A 20,395-nucleotide genomic window follows, 5' to 3' on the forward strand; every position below is an offset into this window, starting at 1 on the left:
ATGTAAAAACATATGTGTATTTAAATTCGGAATATTTAAAATGTTATCCGTTAAAAAATATTTGACTAATGGTTTGACATTGGTCACGTGATTATTCTGAAACCACGTGACCCAGTTATGGCCGCTCCCACCGTCAGTCAGTGAGCAGCTGATCGTACAAAGCACGAGTCACGGCAAAACATAAGGAATACAATCTTTTGTCTGAGAAGCAAGCGTTTGATAAGAGAGAAAGGGGTAAGATAAAGCGTCGTGTGGTGTAATTGCATGTTTCTGCGTTTATTTACTACGCAGGGTGTGTGAACAGCTGGTGTTGCAGTGAATGAGCTGTCATTTCTGCTCATTTCACCCTCTCTAACTGTAATAATTACTGTAAAACCATATTGAATAACAGCATTGCTTTTGGATTAGTATTGGGATTTAATGTTAAGACTGACAATTCCTTCAAATGTGTATAACATATTCAACTGCATAATATTCGTGCATTAATAAGCAAATGATTCAGTTGCATGTAATGCATTTTATAAGCACCCAGAAAAGATATTGAACAAAGATGTGGTTAAAAAAATGTATTTTCTAATATATTTTCCTTGGTGTTCATACAATATATAATATAAAATACACATTATTTACAGATTTCTATGATTTATCTTTTATTAAATATAAAACATTTGTACTATATTCACATTTATATTATTGTTTATGATACATTATTTCTGGGTGCTTATAAAACACTAATAATTTTTTATTAAAATACAGTGATGCACTATTATTCATATATATTATTAATCACTGTAATGCCAGAGCACCCAATCATTAAAACCAGATCGTTTTACTTTCGCTGACAAAGTGACACTGTCTTTTCATAATTTACCATGTTTAGAAATCTCTGGTGTTGGGCGTTCAACAGTGACAAAGTTCACAGTGTCTAGAGTTCACATGCCGTTGAGAAATTTGCCATCCTCCTTTAGTTTCGTAGTGAGGTAATATAAGCTCTATGAACTTGTCTTGAAACCTAGTGAGCTTCTCATTCAGCATTTTTGGGTGTTATAGAGATGATTGACTATGTCTATTGTGCTCAGAAATGCTGTCTAGGTAGGTGCCATCACATTGAACACTTTAGAAAAAGATCTGAGGCCGTACTATAGTACAGTGAAAGTATCAGATGGTAATACCATAGTACTTTGACATATGAAATTACACTAAACGAATACCATACTCCAAATAACTCATACTATATTAATATGATATATGTGTAAAAATCACGATAGTGCATGTTTAAAGAATATATTCAATTTTAATCAGCTACCATGTCAAAAAAGAACACAAATTAAGATATTTTTGATGAAATCTAAGAGCTTTCTGTTCCTCCATTGACAGCTATGCAATTGACACATGGTTCAAAAAGTTCATCAAGAGATCGTGAAGAGACTCGGTCACTTTATATGATGAACAGATTTAATTTAGGCTTTTATTCACATAAACATTGATCAGCAAACATAAACAAAAGCTCAACCAAAGCTTGTATGCGAGAACAAACCTCTTTCAGAAGCTTAAACGTGCTGCATAACACACAAAATGAACCTCATTGGTTCTTGGTGAGATTCAAACATGATGCGTAACACAAAATTAACCTCATTGGTTCTTGGTGAGATTCAAACATGATGCGTAACACAAAATTAACCTCATTGGTTCTTGGTGAGATTCAAACATGATGCGTAACACAAAATGTACCTCATTGGTTCTTGGTGAGATTCAAACATGATGCGTAACACAAAATGAACCTCATTGGTTCTTGGTGAGATTCAAACATGATGCGTAACACAAAATGAACCTCATTGGTTCTTGGTGAGATTCAAACATGATGCGTAACACAAAATGAACCTCATTGGTTCTTGGTGAGATTCAAACATGATGCGTAACACAAAATGTACCTCATTGGTTCTTGGTGAGATTCAAACATGATGCGTAACACGAGAATGAACCTCATTGGTTCTTGGTGAGATTCAAACATGATGCATAACACGAGAATAAACCTCACTGGTTCTCGCACGTCAAGCAAACATTTTTGAGCTTCCATTTACCAGATCTGATGTGTATTGATCAATGTTTATATGTATAAAAGCCTAAATTAAATCTGTTCATCATATAAAGTGATCTTTTCAGAAAATTTGGACTACACCGCTCAATTCATATGGATTAATTTTACGATCTCTTTATGAACTTTTTGAGGCATCAAAGTGGTAGTTGTGTAGCTGTCTATGGAGGGACAGAAATTGCTCAGATTTGATCAAAAATGTCTTCATTTGTGTTCCGAAGATGAACGAAAGTCTTACGGGTTTGGAACAACAGGAGGATGAACTAACCCTTTTAAAATTATTTATATTCTTTAAGTTTAATAGTTTGTGTCTAATGAGGTTTTTTTTTTTTTTTTTACCCAGATCTAATTTGCTGTGCGCAGGAGGCCGTGAAGTGGACGATGTTTGTGTGTGCACCAGGAAGTTTCTGACACACTACCATATTTGAAGTCCCTCATTCTTGGAAACCTTTGTCACAAACTCCGCAATCATGCAGATGGATCCTGTGTTGGTTGAATCCGCTGTGGTGTTTGCCATGGTGATTTCCGTTCACATGGCCGTGTGGAATCAGCTGTCCTGGTGTTGCATCGCTTTGGCCGTCCAGGCTTTCTACGTGCAGCACAAATGGGATCGTCTCCTTCGGACCGGCGCCGCCGTGTTCCAGTTCCGCCCTTCAGCCAACAGCGGCGTCTTACCGGCCAGCATGGTGCTGCCTCTTCTGGGTCTCGCTTTGAGGGGACGCTGCGTCTCTGTGGGAAACGTTTACATGGAGCGCTTCGCCATGGTCATAACAGTGATAGGCATGATGCTGGCACTGTTCCTGTCACTCATCGCGCTGGGAATCACTCGCCCGGTGCCCACAAACACCTGCGTTATAGCCGGTATCGCCAGCAGTGCCATTCTGTACACAGTGAAGCAAACGCTGACCGTGTCCGAGGTGATTGAAGTCTTGGAGGTGTTGCTGATTTTTGTTTACCTCAGCTTGATCCTGTTGTACCTGCTCCCACGCTGCTTCACTCCCGGCGAGGCCCTCCTCATCCTCGGCGGGATTAGTTTCATTATCAACCAGCTCATTAAGCGCTCTCTGGTCTCATCCGGGAACGCAAACTCTGACCCGCTTCCGTATTTCCTCCCGGTTGCCGTGTTAGGTTTGGTGATGCTGGGAATCTTCTTCGCCGTGCTCTTCGTATTCATGGAATCGGAAACCTGGTCCGCGTCGCTTTTCTTCCACACCATGACTGCTGTTTTGGGCTTGGGCTTGTTGGTTCCTTGGCTCTCCCTGCTCACGCAGCACCACCCCGTCACCTGGCTGATGCATTTCATTACCGAGAGCAACACCCGGCTTTGGCTCATTGGATTCTGGGCTGCACTGTTGCTTCTAGCTGTTGCTGTTGTGATGCATCAAAATAGTCATCGTTCGGGCGGCAGTAAGAAGCACCAGGCGTCGACGACCGTGCGGAAGTACTTCCACCTCCTCACCGTGTTAACCTTCGCACCCGGACTCGCGCTAGACCGCCCTCTGCTTCATTTGTCCGCGGTCGCATGCCTCTCGGTGCTTTTGTTCCTCGAATTTGTCCGCTATTTCCGCATCCGACCTCTCGGTCCTCCACTGAGACACCTTCTCACTTTATTTCTGGACGAGAGAGACTCTGGACCGCTCATTCTCACTCACATCTACCTTCTCCTCGGAGTCGCCCTTCCCATCTGGCTCTCGCCCGGAAACTGCACTCCTAAAGGAGGCCTAGGGGGTGCCAGTGGTTTGGTGCCATACGCCGGTGTTCTGGCCGTGGGAGTTGGCGACACCGTGGCGTCTATATTCGGCAGCACGGTCGGCGAAATCCGCTGGCCCGGCACCAAGAAGACCTTCGAGGGCACAGCAACCTCCGTGTTCGCTCAGATCATCGCCGTGGTGGTTTTCCTCATCGCCGACAGCAGTATAAACCTGAACGCCAGCTACTCGTGGGTGGTGGGCTCAATCACCATGGTGGCCATGTTGGAGGCGTACACGTCGCAGATAGACAACCTGTTGCTTCCTCTGTACCTCTACATCCTCTTGCTGCTATGAGATCAAACCCAAACTCACATTATGCCAACGCACAGATATTAACAGCATTAAATTCATAGGGTACATTACAGGCCCTAGTATTATCTGACATGGAATTATTCCAGTTTTGAAAGCAAAAGGAAAAAATAAAACATCATTAGTGTGTTTATGACCCTAGGACAGTGAATAAAAATGCACGGAAATGTATTCAATAATAAACCATTTCCTATAGCAACCTGATACTAAAACAAAGTGGCACAAAAATAAATGTTTGAAGGTAAAGTGTGTATTTTTGTACCACTAGTGGCACCAAATGGAATTGCACATTTCCCATTTTAATTTTAGTTTTGTGTCATTTTGTCATTTTTATTAGATTTTGGGTGTTTATGTCTGTATATTTGTTTTTTTTTTTATAAATTTTTTATTTCAGTCTAAGTTTGTTATTGTAGTATAATTTAAACTAAATGAAGATGAGAAATGTTACTTTGGCAACTCGCTGACATAAAATAAGTTTATATTAACTTTATAATCATTTCAGTAAAAGGGGACCTATTATTTCATAACATGTAATATAAGTCTCTGGTGTCTCCAGAATGTGTCTGTGAAGTTTCAGCTCAAAATTCCCCACAGATCATTTATTATAGCTTGTCAAATTTCCCCTATATGAGTGTGAGCAAAAACATGCCATTTTTGTGTGTGTCCCTTTAAATGCAAATGAGCTGCTGCTCCCGGCCCCCTTTCCAGAAGAGGGCGGAGCTTTAACAGCTCACGCTTCGGTTGCTCAACAACAACAACAAAGCTGGAGAATCTCACGCAGCCAAAATGAGGATTGTTCAGCCTTACATTGTTCAAACCGGAGTCGAAACTGATGGAGAGACTCAGGAAGAAGTTACAACTTTTAGAATGAAACTGGACGTTTCTGAATGGTTAGTGGATAAATGTATGTAGTTGCTGTGGAGTTGATTCAACTCATCCACTAACATGTGCCGTCATGTTAATCTTTTGTGCAAATCCAGTGTTGAATTGACCCTCGTTTGTGAAGCAGTCCGGTGTAAAATGACGGCATGTCAACAACACTCCACTACAACAACTCTTCCTCTTCTCTAAAGCAGCCCAACATGGCCACTCCCCCTTTGTTGTGTGTTCCTGGGGGTGGGGTTTATGTAAATTATGGGGTTTGTAATGTCACTAACCCAGGAAGAAGCTTGTTGTAGTCCCTAAAATGTGATTTCTGTAAAAGAAAATATCACCGTTTGCATTGAACTTTGAGCGTTGTAACTTTGCAGATGTTGTTTATGATCAAACAGCAAAATTACACACTAACTAAAGTTAAAAAAGTGAAATCATAATCAAGGACCCCTTTAACATTTATTATATTTCAAGTAACAAAACTAGTTAACCATAATAACAATGGTTTGAAAACAGTTTGGTGCCGCTTGTGGTGCAGAAATAACTGCAGCTTTAAGGATTCTTCATATTTTGTATTTTTATTTTTCAAGGTTTACATGTGATAATTATGCTGTTTTAAATGTTTATTTTGTGTGTGCTCACGGAAAGCTCTGATGTCTTGAGTTGCTGTTAATATTTCATTCGCTCAAATCCTGCGTCTGTCACTCCAGTATAAATGACAGGGATTGAGTTGCACATTATTAATATTAAAGAAAGAAATGGAAAATGTAACACCCTTTATCAATGCCTGCACTTGCTGATAAACACACATCTTGGATGCAAACACTGAACGAAGGGCATGATTTCTACTTTTTGGTTCTTTAATTTAGGTGAATCTCATGAGAAGTGTATTTTTCTATTTTCTATAGAGCTGCTTTCCAACAACACGTATCGTAAAAGTGCTATACAGATTTAATTTAATTAATATTTTGCATGAAATTAGCCTGTTTTTAGAGCCATATGATTTTTGTGACATTACTTGACAATTATGTCTCATTACAAATTGCAAACATACTTGACCAATTTAATAATATTTAATTATATATATTTTTTAATGGTTCTTAAAACAAGCTTTCATCCAAATATTATTTTTTTTGTGTGTGTGTGTGTGAAATATGGCATGTTTTTGACATTTCATCACATTCACCCATTTATCAATATGTAATTTCTCCTTTCAGTCCTTTATTACAGCATATTATGCATCACTTGAGCCATTGAAGAACACTTTTGTTTTTCTATTATTGTATAACCCTGTACAAAAATACTCAAATATTATTTTGATGCTATGAATAGAAAACCTGCCTTTATGTCCAATGCAATAGGAAGGACCGGTAGCACAGCTTGTCGCCTTAAAAAGTGTTTTGTATTCTCAATAGTTCAGTGCTATCAGTGGTCCGTCTGCATGGGTCTGTATGTAGATATTAATGTACAGATCACTGTCCTGTAAAAGCATGTATGCAATTGAGCTGTAGTGTCTTTACTCTGATAAAGATGGCGTAATTCAAGCATTTTGTAAATTATGTATGTTTAAACTTTAATTTATTAATGATATTTGACTGAGGCCTTTTACGTAGTTATTGGCGTTTTGTGTCGAGTGGATTACGTTGACAGTTGTCATGGGAACTGTGGTTGAAGCATCAGTCACCTGTTCAGTTTGCAATGCGTTCTGGGACATTTAAAAGTGACACTCGGCATCTGTGGACATTTGCATGACACTCATGTGTAAACTCGTTTTTTTAACTACCTGGCAAATGTTTTACTTTATGGTCCATATTTTGACATTGGGATTTGACAAAGATTGTCGGACTTTTATTTTGTAAATGATCATTTTAATATTTTGTGTATATTTACAGAAAAAAAACTTTTTTGTTCAATTAATTACTTTGCATCAAAAGAATGGTTGAATATCTTTTACAACAAAAGTGACCCAGCATGAAACACTGTAACTTTCAAAAATGTACTTTTGTTGGAATAGTTAAAATTTTTCTATGTTAAATATCTTTTTATTATTATTATTATTATTGATATCTTTATTGAAGTTTGTTTTAAATCTTTTTCACCAATGACTATAAATATGATTTTCCTGTCATGAGAACTGCAGTTTGGTCCTTTTATTTTCTTCGTCTGGAAATCCAGATTATTCATATGATCAAACATTCATAACTTTTCTATATTGTATTGATTTTGTTGGGTACACAGAGAATGGTGCGTTGAAGGAAATAAACTGTATTTCTAATAAGATTAAATGTTTCTTGTTTACTAAAATATGTCAGATTAAAAATAATAGAGACTCTTCGGTTAGCAAAAACTAGCCTTTTATTAACACTGTTGTGGCTGGAGGTGAAATATACATAATGATTCAAAATGATTCACATTTTATGGTCCATTTATAAAATTTCATATTTAAAGGGGTTATTGTTATCCTGGGATTTAAAAAGTCCAGTCCTGGTATGTCAAGTGTCCTCTGTGTCATTGGTCACAAGTGTCATCAGGCCTGTGTTAATGTTGAATGTTGTTTAGGTGTAGAGGGAAGGGAAGGGCAGCTCTTCTGTTGGCTGTAGCCTGAGAGAGAAAAACACACTCACTTTACACTCACTAACACATGGCCTGCATTACCCAGCATGCACTGTTCTTACCAGTTCTCAGGACTCCAAATGGTGTTTTGTGACTCCATAATGTGGAAAGTGTAAACGTGGCGTGAGGCGTCAGATGTGTTTGCAGCGCTGCGGTGGACCACTTCCCCGTGAATCAGAACTGCTCCACCTACAGTACCAACATTTTTATATACACACACACTACTGTTCAAACGCTCGGTTTTTAAAGTGATAATTTTATTCAGCCAAAGATGTAATAAATTGATCAAAAGTGACAGAAAATCTGATAATGTTACAAAAGATTCAAATAAATGCTGTTCTTTTGAACTTTCTATTCATCAAATAATCCTGAAAAATATATATATCAGTTTCCACATAAATGTGATGCAGCACTACTGTTTTCAACATCGATAATAATGTTTTAATCAGCATATTAGAATGATTTCTGAAGGATCATGTGACACTGAAGACTGGAATAATGATGCTGAAAATTCAGCTTTGATCACAGAAATAAATTACATTTGTCAAAGAAATTGAATACTTCTCTACTATATAGTATGCGAAAAATACCCGGATGACCTACTGCTTCTGGTGAGATTCTGAAGTGCGCATACGATGGACACTTTCGTACTATATAGAACTTACTTTTTCAACGGTCGTGAAGTAAATTTAAATTCAAATTCAAAACTCGGGTCAGACCTTCAGACTGTTCTGACTCGGGTTTCTATATCTTTTCTAACTGATTCGACTTATGATTTTTATTTAACATGTTAGCCATTTGTTAAATCATAAATCATGCATGTTGATTAGCATTTTGCTAGCATGATTTAGCACATTGTTAGAAACAAGCTAGCAATGTGCTAATTCATGTTTGCAACATGCTAGCAAATGCTTATGTATGCTAACAATGTGCTAAACATGCTAGCAGTGTGTTAAATCATGCTAGCAATATGCTCAATTATGCTGGCAACAAGGTAAAAAATGCTAACATGCTACTTTATGCTAGCAATGTGTTAATCATACTTGCAAGATGTTATTTCCCGTTAGAAACATGTTACCAACTTGTTAAAACATGCTACCAATGTGCTCAATCATACTAGAAACATGTTAAAACATGCAAACAATAGGTGCGTCCCAATTTGCACACTTGCACTATTCTATGACGTTTTTAAGTACAAATAATGCTTGTAGTGTGTTCAAACTGAAAATTCAAAAAGAAAAAAAAGCTAATTTATGCTACCAATGTGTTAATCATACTAGCAACATGTTAAATCACGTTAGAAACATGTTGCCAACTTGCTAAAACATGCTAGCAATGTGCTCAATCATGCTAGCAACACGTTAAAACATGCAAACAATGTGTTAAATCATGTTAACAAATGCTAAAACATGCTAGTAATGTGTTAAATCAGGCAAGCAACATGCTAATCATGCTAGCAATGTGCTAAATCATACTAGCAGTGTGTTAAATCATGCTAGCAACACGTTAAAACATGCAAACAATAGGTGCGTCCCAATTTGCATACTTATGCACTATCCTATGACGTTTTTAAGTACAAATAGTGCGAGTAGTGTGTTCAAACTGAACAGAAGAGACTTATTTCAAAAATGTTTTAATGTTTTATGTGTTTAAATGTTTTAATTAACAGTTTCATTAACTCACCTTTTTTAACGGGAGTGGGAACAAAGAGCTTGTCGTCATAACTCTTCTCTCGGCCAATGAAATCAGTCAGAGGAAACGTGCCTTTAGGTGTCCGCACCATTCGCCTGGTAATCCCGTCTTTCACACACATGAAAAGAGCCACACAAACTCATTTTAAATACACAAATTCATGCAAAACAAGCTTCACTCCAATATCATGCATGTATCATGCATGCCCAAATGACGTAAAATTTCATGAATGCTTAATGCGTTTGAAATTACCGTTGTGTGATCCCGGTATGAACCACAGGCAGCCGTTCTCAAGTGTAGCGTCTTCCAGAGCAATCCATACGCCCATCACCCTTCCCAGAGGCTGCGTGTAAAGGAAGGTGGCGTCCTGGTGAGGTGTCACTGAAGTCAAGGGTTAAAGGTCAACAAAGTGCTTTTGTATCGCTTTCTCATTGGTTAAAGATGTAGGCGGGTCTTACCTTCTCCACCAATCCCTGGTTGCTGTTTACAGAACAGACACAGAAGAGGCGAGTAATGAAAATATTATCCTTTCACTGAATGTAAGCATCATTTATAAGCCAACATATATTTACTCTACCTTAAAGATGTACATACTCTGCAGAATAACTGGATTTATCAGGCCGAGTTTCTTACCCAGGTTCTGCAGATAAGAAGCAAACACACACATTATGAAACCGGGTTGTGTTGTTTTAAAGAGGTTTTGGGCCCTAAAGTGTCTCATAAATCTGATTAAAACAAATGAGTTTTCAAAATGAGCGTTTACATGAAGACCACAATTTACTTTCGTTTACATGAAAGTTTGGTCTTTACTTGAACTTTTGGTGAGTGGGTGACTGCTTTAAACAGCGGCTCATACGCGTGGAGAGCTGTTGGGAAGATAAAACACAAATACATGAGGGGCAAAAGAAATGAAAATAAATCAGATGATAGGGTGTGCTTAAATATTAATATCTTATATGGCTTGTCAATACTCACCATGGCCGATTTTATTCAAGGAATGTTCTCTTGGCACAATGAACTCTCCTGAAAACACAACAGGTTCATTATGGGATGTGGGATGGGATTCCTGGGAGTTTTTTGTTTACATCTCAGCACAACAAACCTTTATCATCAAACACGCCTTTCTCAAAGAAGAAACGGATCTTGTCTCCGCTTGTGATGAAATAGTCTGCATTTCCCTGGACAAACACAAAATACGACATGATGTGACTGAGTTGACCATTCTAAATGTACATGGATTTACATGGGACTTGGTTATATGTTTAAAGGGTTAGTTCACCCAAAAATGAAAATAATGTCATTAATTACTCACCCTCATGCCATTCTACACTCTAAGACACATTTGTTTCATCTTCAGAACACAAATTAAGATATTTTGATCAAATCTGATGGCTCAGTGCATACTGCATTGACAGCAAGATCATCAACACCTTCAATGCCCAGAAAGCTACTAAAGACATTTAAAACAGTTCATGTGACTACAGTGGTTCAACCTTAATGTTATGAAGCAATGAGAATACTTTTTGTGTGCCAAAAAATCAAAATAATGACTTTTCAACAACATAGTGATGGGCAGATTTCAAAACACTGCTTCGGAGCTTTACAAAACGAATTAGTGACTCGGATCTCTACGGAGCCCCGCACATGACACGCAAGAAAAAAAAATTATGATTTACACGATTTACTATTTCGTTCCCTCGATTTACTAATTAGTGTGCACGATTTACTATTTCATTCCCTCGATTTATTAATTTGTGTGCACGATTTACTATTTCGTTCCCTCGATTTACTAATTAGTGTGCACGATTTACTATTTCATTCCCTCGATTTACTAATTAGTGTGCACGATTTACTATTTCATTCCCTCGATTTACTAATTAGTGTGCACGATTTACTATTTTGTTCCCTCGATTTACTAATTCATGCGCACGATTTACTATTTCGTTCCCTCGATTTACTAATTTGTGCGCACGATTTACTAAAATGTGCACACGTTTTACTAATTCGTTCCCTTGATTTATAAATGATGTGCATGATTTATAAATCGAGGGAACGAAATAGTAAATCGTGCGCATGATTTACTATTTCGTTCACTTAATTTACTAATTAGTGTGCACGATTTACTATTTCGTTCCCTCGATTTACTAATTCGTGTGCACGATTTACTATGTCGTTCCCTCGATTTACTAATTTGTGCGCACGATTTACTATTTCGTTCCCTCGATTTACTAATTTGTGCACACGATTTACTATTTCGTTCCCTCGATTTACTAATTAGTGTGCACGATTTACTATTTCGTTCCCTTGATTTACTAATTAGTGCGAACGATTTACTATTTCGTTCCCTCGATTTACTAATTAGTGTGCACGATTTACTATTTCGTTCCTTCGATTCACTAATTTGTGAGCATGATTTACTATTTTGTTCCCTCGATTTACTAATTTGTGCGCATGATTTACTATTTCGTTCCCTCGATTTACTAATTCGTGCACACGATTTACTATTTCGTTCCCTCGATTTACTAATTTGTGAGCATGATTTACTATTTCGTTCCCTCGATTTACTAATTAGTGTGCACGATTTACTATTTCGTTCCCTCGATTTACTAATTAGTGTGCATGATTTACTATTTCGTTCCCTCGATTTACTAATTAGTGTGCACGATTTACTATTTCGTTCCCTCGATTTACTAATTTGCGCGCACGATTTACTATTTCGTTCCCTCGATTTACTAATTAGTGTGCACGATTTACTATTTCGTTCCCTCGATTTACTAATTAGTGTGCACGATTTACTATTTCGTTCCCTCGATTTACTAATTAGTGTGCATGATTTACTATTTCGTTCCCTCGATTTACTAATTAGTGTGCACGATTTACTATTTCGTTCCCTCGATTTACTAATTTGCGCGCACGATTTACTATTTCGTTCCCTCGATTTACTAATTTGTGTGCACAATTTACTATTTCGTTCCCTCTATTTACTAATTTGTGCGCACGATTTACTATTTCGTTCCCTCGATTTACTAATTAGTGTGCACGATTTACTATTTTGTTCCCTCGATTTACTAATTCGTGCGCACGATTTACTATTTTGTTCCCTTGATTTACTAATTAGTGTGCATGATTTACTATTTCGTTCACTCAATTTACTAATTAGTGTGCATGATTTACTATTTCGTTCCCTCGATTTACTAATTAGTGTGCACGATTTACTATTTCGTTCCCTCGATTTACTAATTAGTGTGCACGATTTACTATTTAGTTCCCTCGATTTACTAATTCGTGTGCACGATTTACTATTTCGTTCCCTCGATTTACTAATTTGTGCGCACGATTTACTATTTCGTTCCCTCGATTTACTAATTTGTGCGCACGATTTACTATTTCGTTCCCTCGATTTACTAATTAGTGTGCACGATTTACTATTTCGTTCCCTCGATTTACTAATTAGTGCGCACGATTTACTATTTCGTTCCCTCGATTTACTAATTAGTGTGCACGATTTACTATTTCGTTCCCTCGATTTACTAATTAGTGCGCACGATTTACTATTTCGTTCCCTCGATTTACTAATTCTTGCGCACGATTTACTATTTCGTTCCTTCGATTCACTAATTTGTGAGCATGATTTACTATTTTGTTCCCTCAATTTACTAATTTGTGCGCATGATTTACTATTTCGTTCCCTCGATTTACTAATTCGTGCACACGATTTACTATTTCGTTCCCTCGATTTACTAATTAGTGTGCACGATTTACTATTTCGTTCCCTCGATTTACTAATTAGTGTGCACGATTTACTATTTCGTTCCCTCGATTTACTAATTTGCACGCACGATTTACTATTTTGTTCCCTCGATTTACTAATTTGTGTGCACAATTTACTATTTCGTTCCCTCGATTTACTAATTTGTGCGCACGATTTACTATTTCGTTCCCTCGATTTACTAATTAGTGTGCACGATTTACTATTTTGTTCCCTCGATTTACTAATTCGTGCGCACGATTTACTATTTTGTTCCCTTGATTTACTAATTAGTGTGCATGATTTACTATTTCGTTAACTCAATTTACTAATTAGTGTGCATGATTTACTATTTCGTTCCCTCGATTTACTAATTAGTGTGCACGATTTACTATTTCGTTCCCTCGATTTACTAATTAGTGTGCACGATTTACTATTTAGTTCCCTCGATTTACTAATTCGTGTGCACGATTTACTATTTCGTTCCCTCGATTTACTAATTTGTGCGCACGATTTACTATTTCGTTCCCTCGATTTACTAATTTGTGCGCACGATTTACTATTTCGTACCCTCGATTTACTAATTAGTGTGCACGATTTACTATTTCGTTCCCTCGATTTACTAATTAGTGCGCACGATTTACTATTTCGTTCCCTCGATTTACTAATTAGTGTGCACGATTTACTATTTCGTTCCCTCGATTTACTAATTAGTGCGCACGATTTACTATTTCGTTCCCTCGATTTACTAATTCTTGCGCACGATTTACTATTTCGTTCCCTCGATTTACTAATTAGTGTGCACGATTTACTATTTCGTTCCCTCGATTTACTAATTCGTACGCACGATTTATTATTTATTTCCCTCGATTTACTAATTAGTGTGCACGATTTACTATTTCGTTCCCTCGATTTACTAATTTGTGTGCACGATTTACTATTTCGTTCCCTCGATTTACTAATTCGTGCGCGCGATTTACTATTTCGTTGTGCATGATTTATAAATCGAGGGAACGAAATAGTAAATCGTGCGCATGATTTACTATTTTGTTCCTTCGATTCACTAATTTGTGAGCATGATTTACTATTTTGTTCCCTCGATTTACTAATTTGTGCGCATGATTTACTATTTCGTTCCCTCGATTTACTAATTCGTGCACACGATTTACTATTTCGTTCCCTCGATTTACTAATTTGTGAGCATGATTTACTATTTTGTTCCCTTGATTTACTAATTAGTGTGCATGATTTACTATTTCGTTCCCTCGATTTACTAATTAGTGTGCATGATTTACTATTTCGTTCCCTCGATTTACTAATTAGTGTGCATGATTTACTATTTCGTTCCCTCGATTTACTAATTAGTGTGCACGATTTACTATTTCGTTCCCTCGATTTACTAATTTGCGCGCACGATTTACTATTTCGTTCCCTCGATTTACTAATTTGTGTGCACAATTTACTATTTCGTTCCCTCGATTTACTAATTTGTGCGCACGATTTACTATTTCGTTCCCTCGATTTACTAATTAGTGTGCACAATTTACTAATTCGTTCCCTCGAGTTACTAATTCGTGCGCACGATTTACTATTTCGTTCCCTCGATTTACTAATTTGTGCGCACGATTTACTATTTCGTTCCCTCGATTTACTAATTTGTGTGCACAATTTACTAATTCGTTCCCTCGAGTTACTAATTTGTGCGCACGATTTACTATTTCGTTCCCTCGATTTACTAATTTGTGTGCACTATTTACTAAATTGTGCACACGTTTTACTAATTCGTTCCCTTGATTTATAAATCATGTGCATAATTTATAAATCGAGGGAACGAAATAGTAAATCGTGCGCATGATTTACTATTTTGTTCCTTCGATTTACTAATTTGTGAGCATGATTTACTATTTTGTTCCCTCGATTTACTAATTCGTGGGCATGATTTACTATTTCGTTCCCTCGATTTACTAATTCGTGCACACGATTTACTTATTCGTGCACGCGATTTACTATTTCGGTCCCTCGATTTACTAATTTGTGCGCATAATTTACTATTTCGTTCCCTCGATTTACTAATTCGCGCACATGATTTACTATTTTGTTCCCTGATTTACTTTATTTTGTGCGCAAGATTTACTAAAATGTGCACACTTTTTACTAATTCGTTCCCTTGATTTATAAATGTGATTTAGCCTACTATTTTTTCCTGCATGTCATGTCCGGGGCTCTGTAGATCTCCTATCAAATGGCTAAACTGCTGAAATCACGTGACTTTGGCGCTCTAAATCACTGATTCGATTCGTAAAGCTCCGATCAAGTGTTTTGAAATCGCCCATCACTATATTGTTGACAAGTCGTTATTTAGTTTTTTTGGTGCACAAAAAGTATTCTCATCGTTTTATAATATTAAGGTAGAACCTTTAGTAGCTTTCTGGGCACTGAAAGTGTTAATTATCTTGCTGGCAATGCAGGCCTCACTGAGCCATCGGATTTCATCAAAAATATCTTAACTTAATTTGTGTTTTGAAGATGAACGAAGGTCTTACGGGTGTGGAACGACATGAGGGTGAGTAATAAATTACATTATTTTCATTTTAAGCATTTTTAACTACATTTACCTACAGTCAGTAGTCTTACCTGCATCTTTACCCATAAATATTTGGTTGCATGTGGAAATGAATGCATAATGTTAATAATGACACTGCTGTAAATGCATGATGATGATCATTCTGCACTCTGGAATGCCGTTTACCTGTGTTTTCAGCTGCTCGTCGTGGTCAGTGGAGAACTGTATCCTGCAGTGTTCAGGAACGTCCATCCGGTCAATAATCTCACTCATTCGTTCCCGTAAAGCATCACATTCCTCTGGGGTCAAAAGCCCATCCAGCACCAGATAGCCTTCATCCTGGTACTACAGAATAAAAACAATACAGAAACCTATTCAGTACTACATATGCAAATTATATTAATCCAATTAGGACATTATCTTGCTCTTCCTGATATCAAAAAAAAGTAGCAAAAAATATAATGGTTTGGTATTTTTTGAAGTACTATGTAAATACAATGGAATATTAGTATGGCATTCATTTTGTCTCATGGTATATTTCAAAATGCCATGGTGTTACCATTCTTTTACTATCGAATACTCAAAAAAAGTGGCTTAGGGGTGCAAATACAGTTGATTAAACTTTTTTTAATCTTACTTAAAATGTGTTTAGGTATTTGTCATTGTGAATATGCTACAGATCCACAAACGTTTGAAAATGTTGTATGCTTTGGGTAGAATTGAATAGGCCCACATGAAGAAAATACTATAGTGTTTTTGAACCATACTAGTAAAGTACTTGAATTAATTTGTTGTGGTCATTCTATAGTTGCTGTGGTAATATAACAACTATAGCAATATAAAAAATGTCTTTATCCAATACTGTAATAAGTTTTCTACAACTATAGAGGGTATATTATGCTACAATACACACACACACACAACAGTTTACTGTAGTAAAAACTAAAGTATACTACAGTATTTATTACAGTTTATCAGTTCACTATACTACAGTTTGCTGTAGCATTCATTAAAAAAAGTGTTATAAATACAATAATATATACAGTATAATACAATTTTCTATGGTATGGTTCAAAAACACTAAAGTATTTACTATAAATTAGTATTTTTTCATGTGAAGGGGCGATCGGTGATTGCTCCATCGAGGCCACACATATCTCAGGACGATTTTTTTTTTTTAGATATCTGAACATTAATAAGTGGAATATATTAAATCTGTTAATTTTAATAATTCCAGGCACGCAAATAGAAAAACATTTAGAAAATCCCTCTCATCGAGCTTTACAACTACGACTGTGATTGGTCGCTCCTCAACAGCGATGAGAAAAGTAACAGGTGTCACATGACACACAAGTCCGCTCAGGGCAATAATGATTTTTTTTAAAATAAAACTTTATACTACTACTACTACTAATGATGATAATAATAATACGCAGCCGTTAAACTGAAAACCACACAATGAAGAGTTAAAATATGTACATTTTAAGGCCCCGCCCATTTCACGCCCCTCTTTTCATTTCACAACCCATTCTACCTGCTTGTCCTGTTTCTAGCGAATTACGTAACAGAATTCCATTATGGACAACAGTTAATCCACAAGTGCTTTCACGACATTATTTTTTTTATTTGTGCATCTTTTGCACGCATGCACGAGGCGCTGATCTGTGAAAACAGGAATTAAAAAGATGCAAAACACTGATTGCAAGAAAAGTCTTGCAATTGTAAAAGTGCGTTTTCCAGCGTTTCTGGTTAACATGCACATAACAAGGACAACAGAACAATGTGTAGCATATTGTGATAGAAAGTTGTGATAGCAATTTAGAGGCGGTTTCTTACCTTTTGCACGTCTTGTTCTGTCAAAACATCCATGCTGAGGAAGAAGGCTAAAATGAAGGCTGTCTTATCCAAATCTCTCTCTCTCTCTCTCCCTCTCTCTCTCTCTAAGCAACCACGTGGTTGCACAATGTCAAATACGATTAAACTGTAAACATAGTGATGCAATAATTGGATTTTGAACAGTAACTCTTTCACTGCACTGCAAGAAAGTCAAATGTACATTAATAACTTGAGTTACTGAGAGTTTAAGTACACCTAAAAGGTAAACATGTGCCTCCAGTAAACTTAATTCCAGGTAAAGGGTGATCACAGGTCATGTTCTGTCCTGTGGAGCATGGAAATCAATTTCATTACGTGCAAGATTGCACAGTGCTGAAGAAGGCTTTACTAAAGAGATCCAACTTTTAAAAAAAAACGTGTCTGTGTTTAGTCAGTGTCTCTATTTACTTTCACAAAGTTAACCCTTTGGTCAAAATGTGAACGAGCCAGTCAATAATAATGTGCGTAACATGTTAGTTTGTCTAGGATTCACCCCTCAAGTTAACAATATCTAGTGATGGCCAATTTCAAAACACTGCTTCGGAGCGTCATGACTCTTTTGAATCGAATTAATGATTCGGATCACGTATCAAACCGCCAAACTGCTGAAATCACGTGACTTTGGCGCTCCGATCCACTGATTTGATAACGCTCCGAAGCAGTGTTTTGAAATCGGCCATCAGTAGATATTGTTTAAAAAAATTGTTATTTTGTTTTTTTGGCGCACAATAAAATATTCTCATCGCTTTATAATATTACTATTGAACCACTGTACTCACATGAACTGATTTAAATATGTTTTTCGAGGATTCACCCCTCAAGTGAATAGTGTGACAGATTTTGAAAATAATAATTCTGTCATCATTTACTCTCCCTCAAGTTGTTCAAGACCTTTATAAATCTCTAAAGAATGAATGTAAAGAATGTTTGTAACCACTGTCCATGCAAATTTTAATTTAAAGTGATATTTACCCCAATTATAAAATCTGTCATTATCTATGTCATTATCTATAATAATTATAATAATTATATAATATATATATATATTTATTATTATTATTATTTTTTTTTTTTTTGATGAAAGTTCATACAGCTCTTTTCCATACAACAAAACAATAAATAAATAAATCAATATATTTCAAGCCTTCTGAAGTCACACAGTAACTTAACGGTCATATTATTCACTGATAATATTTCCCTGCAATGAGCTGTAAGTCGGTCTGATCCAGCTCATCGTGTTCAACTTTTCAATTTTTTGTTTATAACAACTTAATTTTTTAGACTGAGAGAGAATTAAAGGGTTAGTTCACCCAAAAATAAAAATGTCATTAATTACTTACCCTCATGACGTGCCACACCCGTAAGACCTTCGTTCATCTTCACAACACAAATTAAGATATTTTTGATTAAATCCTATGGCTCAGTGAGGCCTGCATTGACATTTCCTCTCATATTTTATATTTATAAACATATTTAAATCAGTTCATCTGAGTACAGTAGTTCTATCTTAATATTATAAAGAGATGAAAATATTTTTGTGCGGCAAAAACTTTTAAAACTTTTTAACAATATCTAGTGATGGCCAATTTCAAAACACTGCTTCGGAGCGTCATGACTCTTTTGAATCGAATCAATGATTCGGATCACGTATCAAACCGCCAAACTGACTTTGGCGCTCCGATCCACAGATTTGATAACGCTCCGAAGCAGTGTTTTGAAATCGGCCATCACTAGATATTGTTAAAAAAAATTATTTTGTTTTTTTGGCGCACAATAAAATATTCTCATCGCTTTATAATATTACTATTGAACCACTGTACTCACATGAACTGATTTAAATATGTTTTTAGTACATTAATGGATCTTGAGAGAGGAAATGTCATTGCTGGCTATGCAGGCCTCACTGAGCCATCGGATTTCAACTAAAATATCTTAATTTGTGTTCTGAAGATTAACGAAGGTCGGGTGTGGAACGACATGAGGGTGAGTAATTAATGACAGAAATTTCATTTTTTGGTGAACAGAAATTAAGTACTTTTGCGGTGTTTATGTGCATTTGACCTCTTCACCTGCAGGGGGCGCCTGCGTCACACAAACTGTCAACACACTGCTTGACTGTCCACCACTGAGGATATGGAGGAACTGAAAGCTTATATTGCAGTTTGGTCGTTTGCGTAAATTCACAAACATTTCAAATGAGCTGGAAAAACAGTATCACTCCTTGCTGCTCATATTCGATAAACAGTTCTCTTAATTTGGCAGAAATTTGATAGAGCAAAACAGAAGTTAACAGGATGCTTCCACTTCATAGGATATCAGTTCTCCATTAACACCTTCTTGTCATTGTTACGGCTGTGCAACATTCAGACTTTCAGTGTTTGATGAAGTTTATAGTGCATTTTGTTTGAACTGGCTGCCATCTGGTTGGAATTGACCATGAGCTGACTTCACTGACAGAAGGAGAGAAGTGAATGAATGGGAGCTTTCATGTGGCGCCTTTACTCGCAGAAAGAGAGGGCCTGTGTTCACTGTTTGTGTGTTGAGAGGTGTGGCACTAAAGAACATAGGTGTGAATGACTGAGGCTCATTCTCAGACAACAACGGCACGCGTGCCCATGACTTTAAATGCTAAAACGATATTAAACTTAAAGGATTAGTTCACTTTTAAATGAAAACTACCCCATGATTCATTCATGCCATCCTAGGTGTATATGACTTTCTTCTTTCTGATGAACACAATCGGAGTTATATTAATAAATATCTTGACGCATCCAAGCTTTATAATGGAAGTGATTGGGAAACAATGAGTTTGAAGCTCAAGAAAGTGCATCCATCCAAAGCAAAACCTACTCCTCATGGCTCCGGGGGTCATTAAA

At 36.8% G+C, this 20,395-nt stretch overlaps 2 protein-coding genes across 2 annotated transcripts; one reads left to right on the forward strand and one right to left on the reverse strand.

Moving 5' to 3' along the window:
- Positions 1-131: 131 nt before the first annotated feature.
- Positions 132-7,275, forward strand: dolk (dolichol kinase). Its single transcript, XM_067376354.1, has 2 exons — positions 132-234; positions 2,439-7,275. The coding sequence occupies exon 2, from the start codon at positions 2,566-2,568 to the stop codon at positions 4,138-4,140; it is 1,575 nt and encodes a 524-aa protein (XP_067232455.1). The 5' UTR covers positions 132-234; positions 2,439-2,565; the 3' UTR covers positions 4,141-7,275.
- Positions 7,276-7,379: 104 nt separating this feature from the next.
- Positions 7,380-17,713, reverse strand: phyhd1 (phytanoyl-CoA dioxygenase domain containing 1). The gene is made up of 11 exons (XM_067376355.1): positions 17,481-17,713; positions 15,831-15,989; positions 10,436-10,511; positions 10,309-10,356; positions 10,144-10,199; positions 9,911-9,973; positions 9,792-9,813; positions 9,586-9,714; positions 9,325-9,441; positions 7,704-7,830; positions 7,380-7,629 (listed from the first exon to the last, which is right to left on the reverse strand). The coding sequence occupies exons 1-11, from the start codon at positions 17,511-17,513 to the stop codon at positions 7,584-7,586; spliced, it is 876 nt and encodes a 291-aa protein (XP_067232456.1). The 5' UTR covers positions 17,514-17,713; the 3' UTR covers positions 7,380-7,583.
- Positions 17,714-20,395: the final 2,682 nt, after the last annotated feature.

This window comes from Chanodichthys erythropterus, chromosome 22 (assembly GCF_024489055.1).
Source record: "Chanodichthys erythropterus isolate Z2021 chromosome 22, ASM2448905v1, whole genome shotgun sequence".
In the NCBI taxonomy this organism is placed as follows: Eukaryota; Metazoa; Chordata; class Actinopteri; order Cypriniformes; family Xenocyprididae; genus Chanodichthys; species Chanodichthys erythropterus.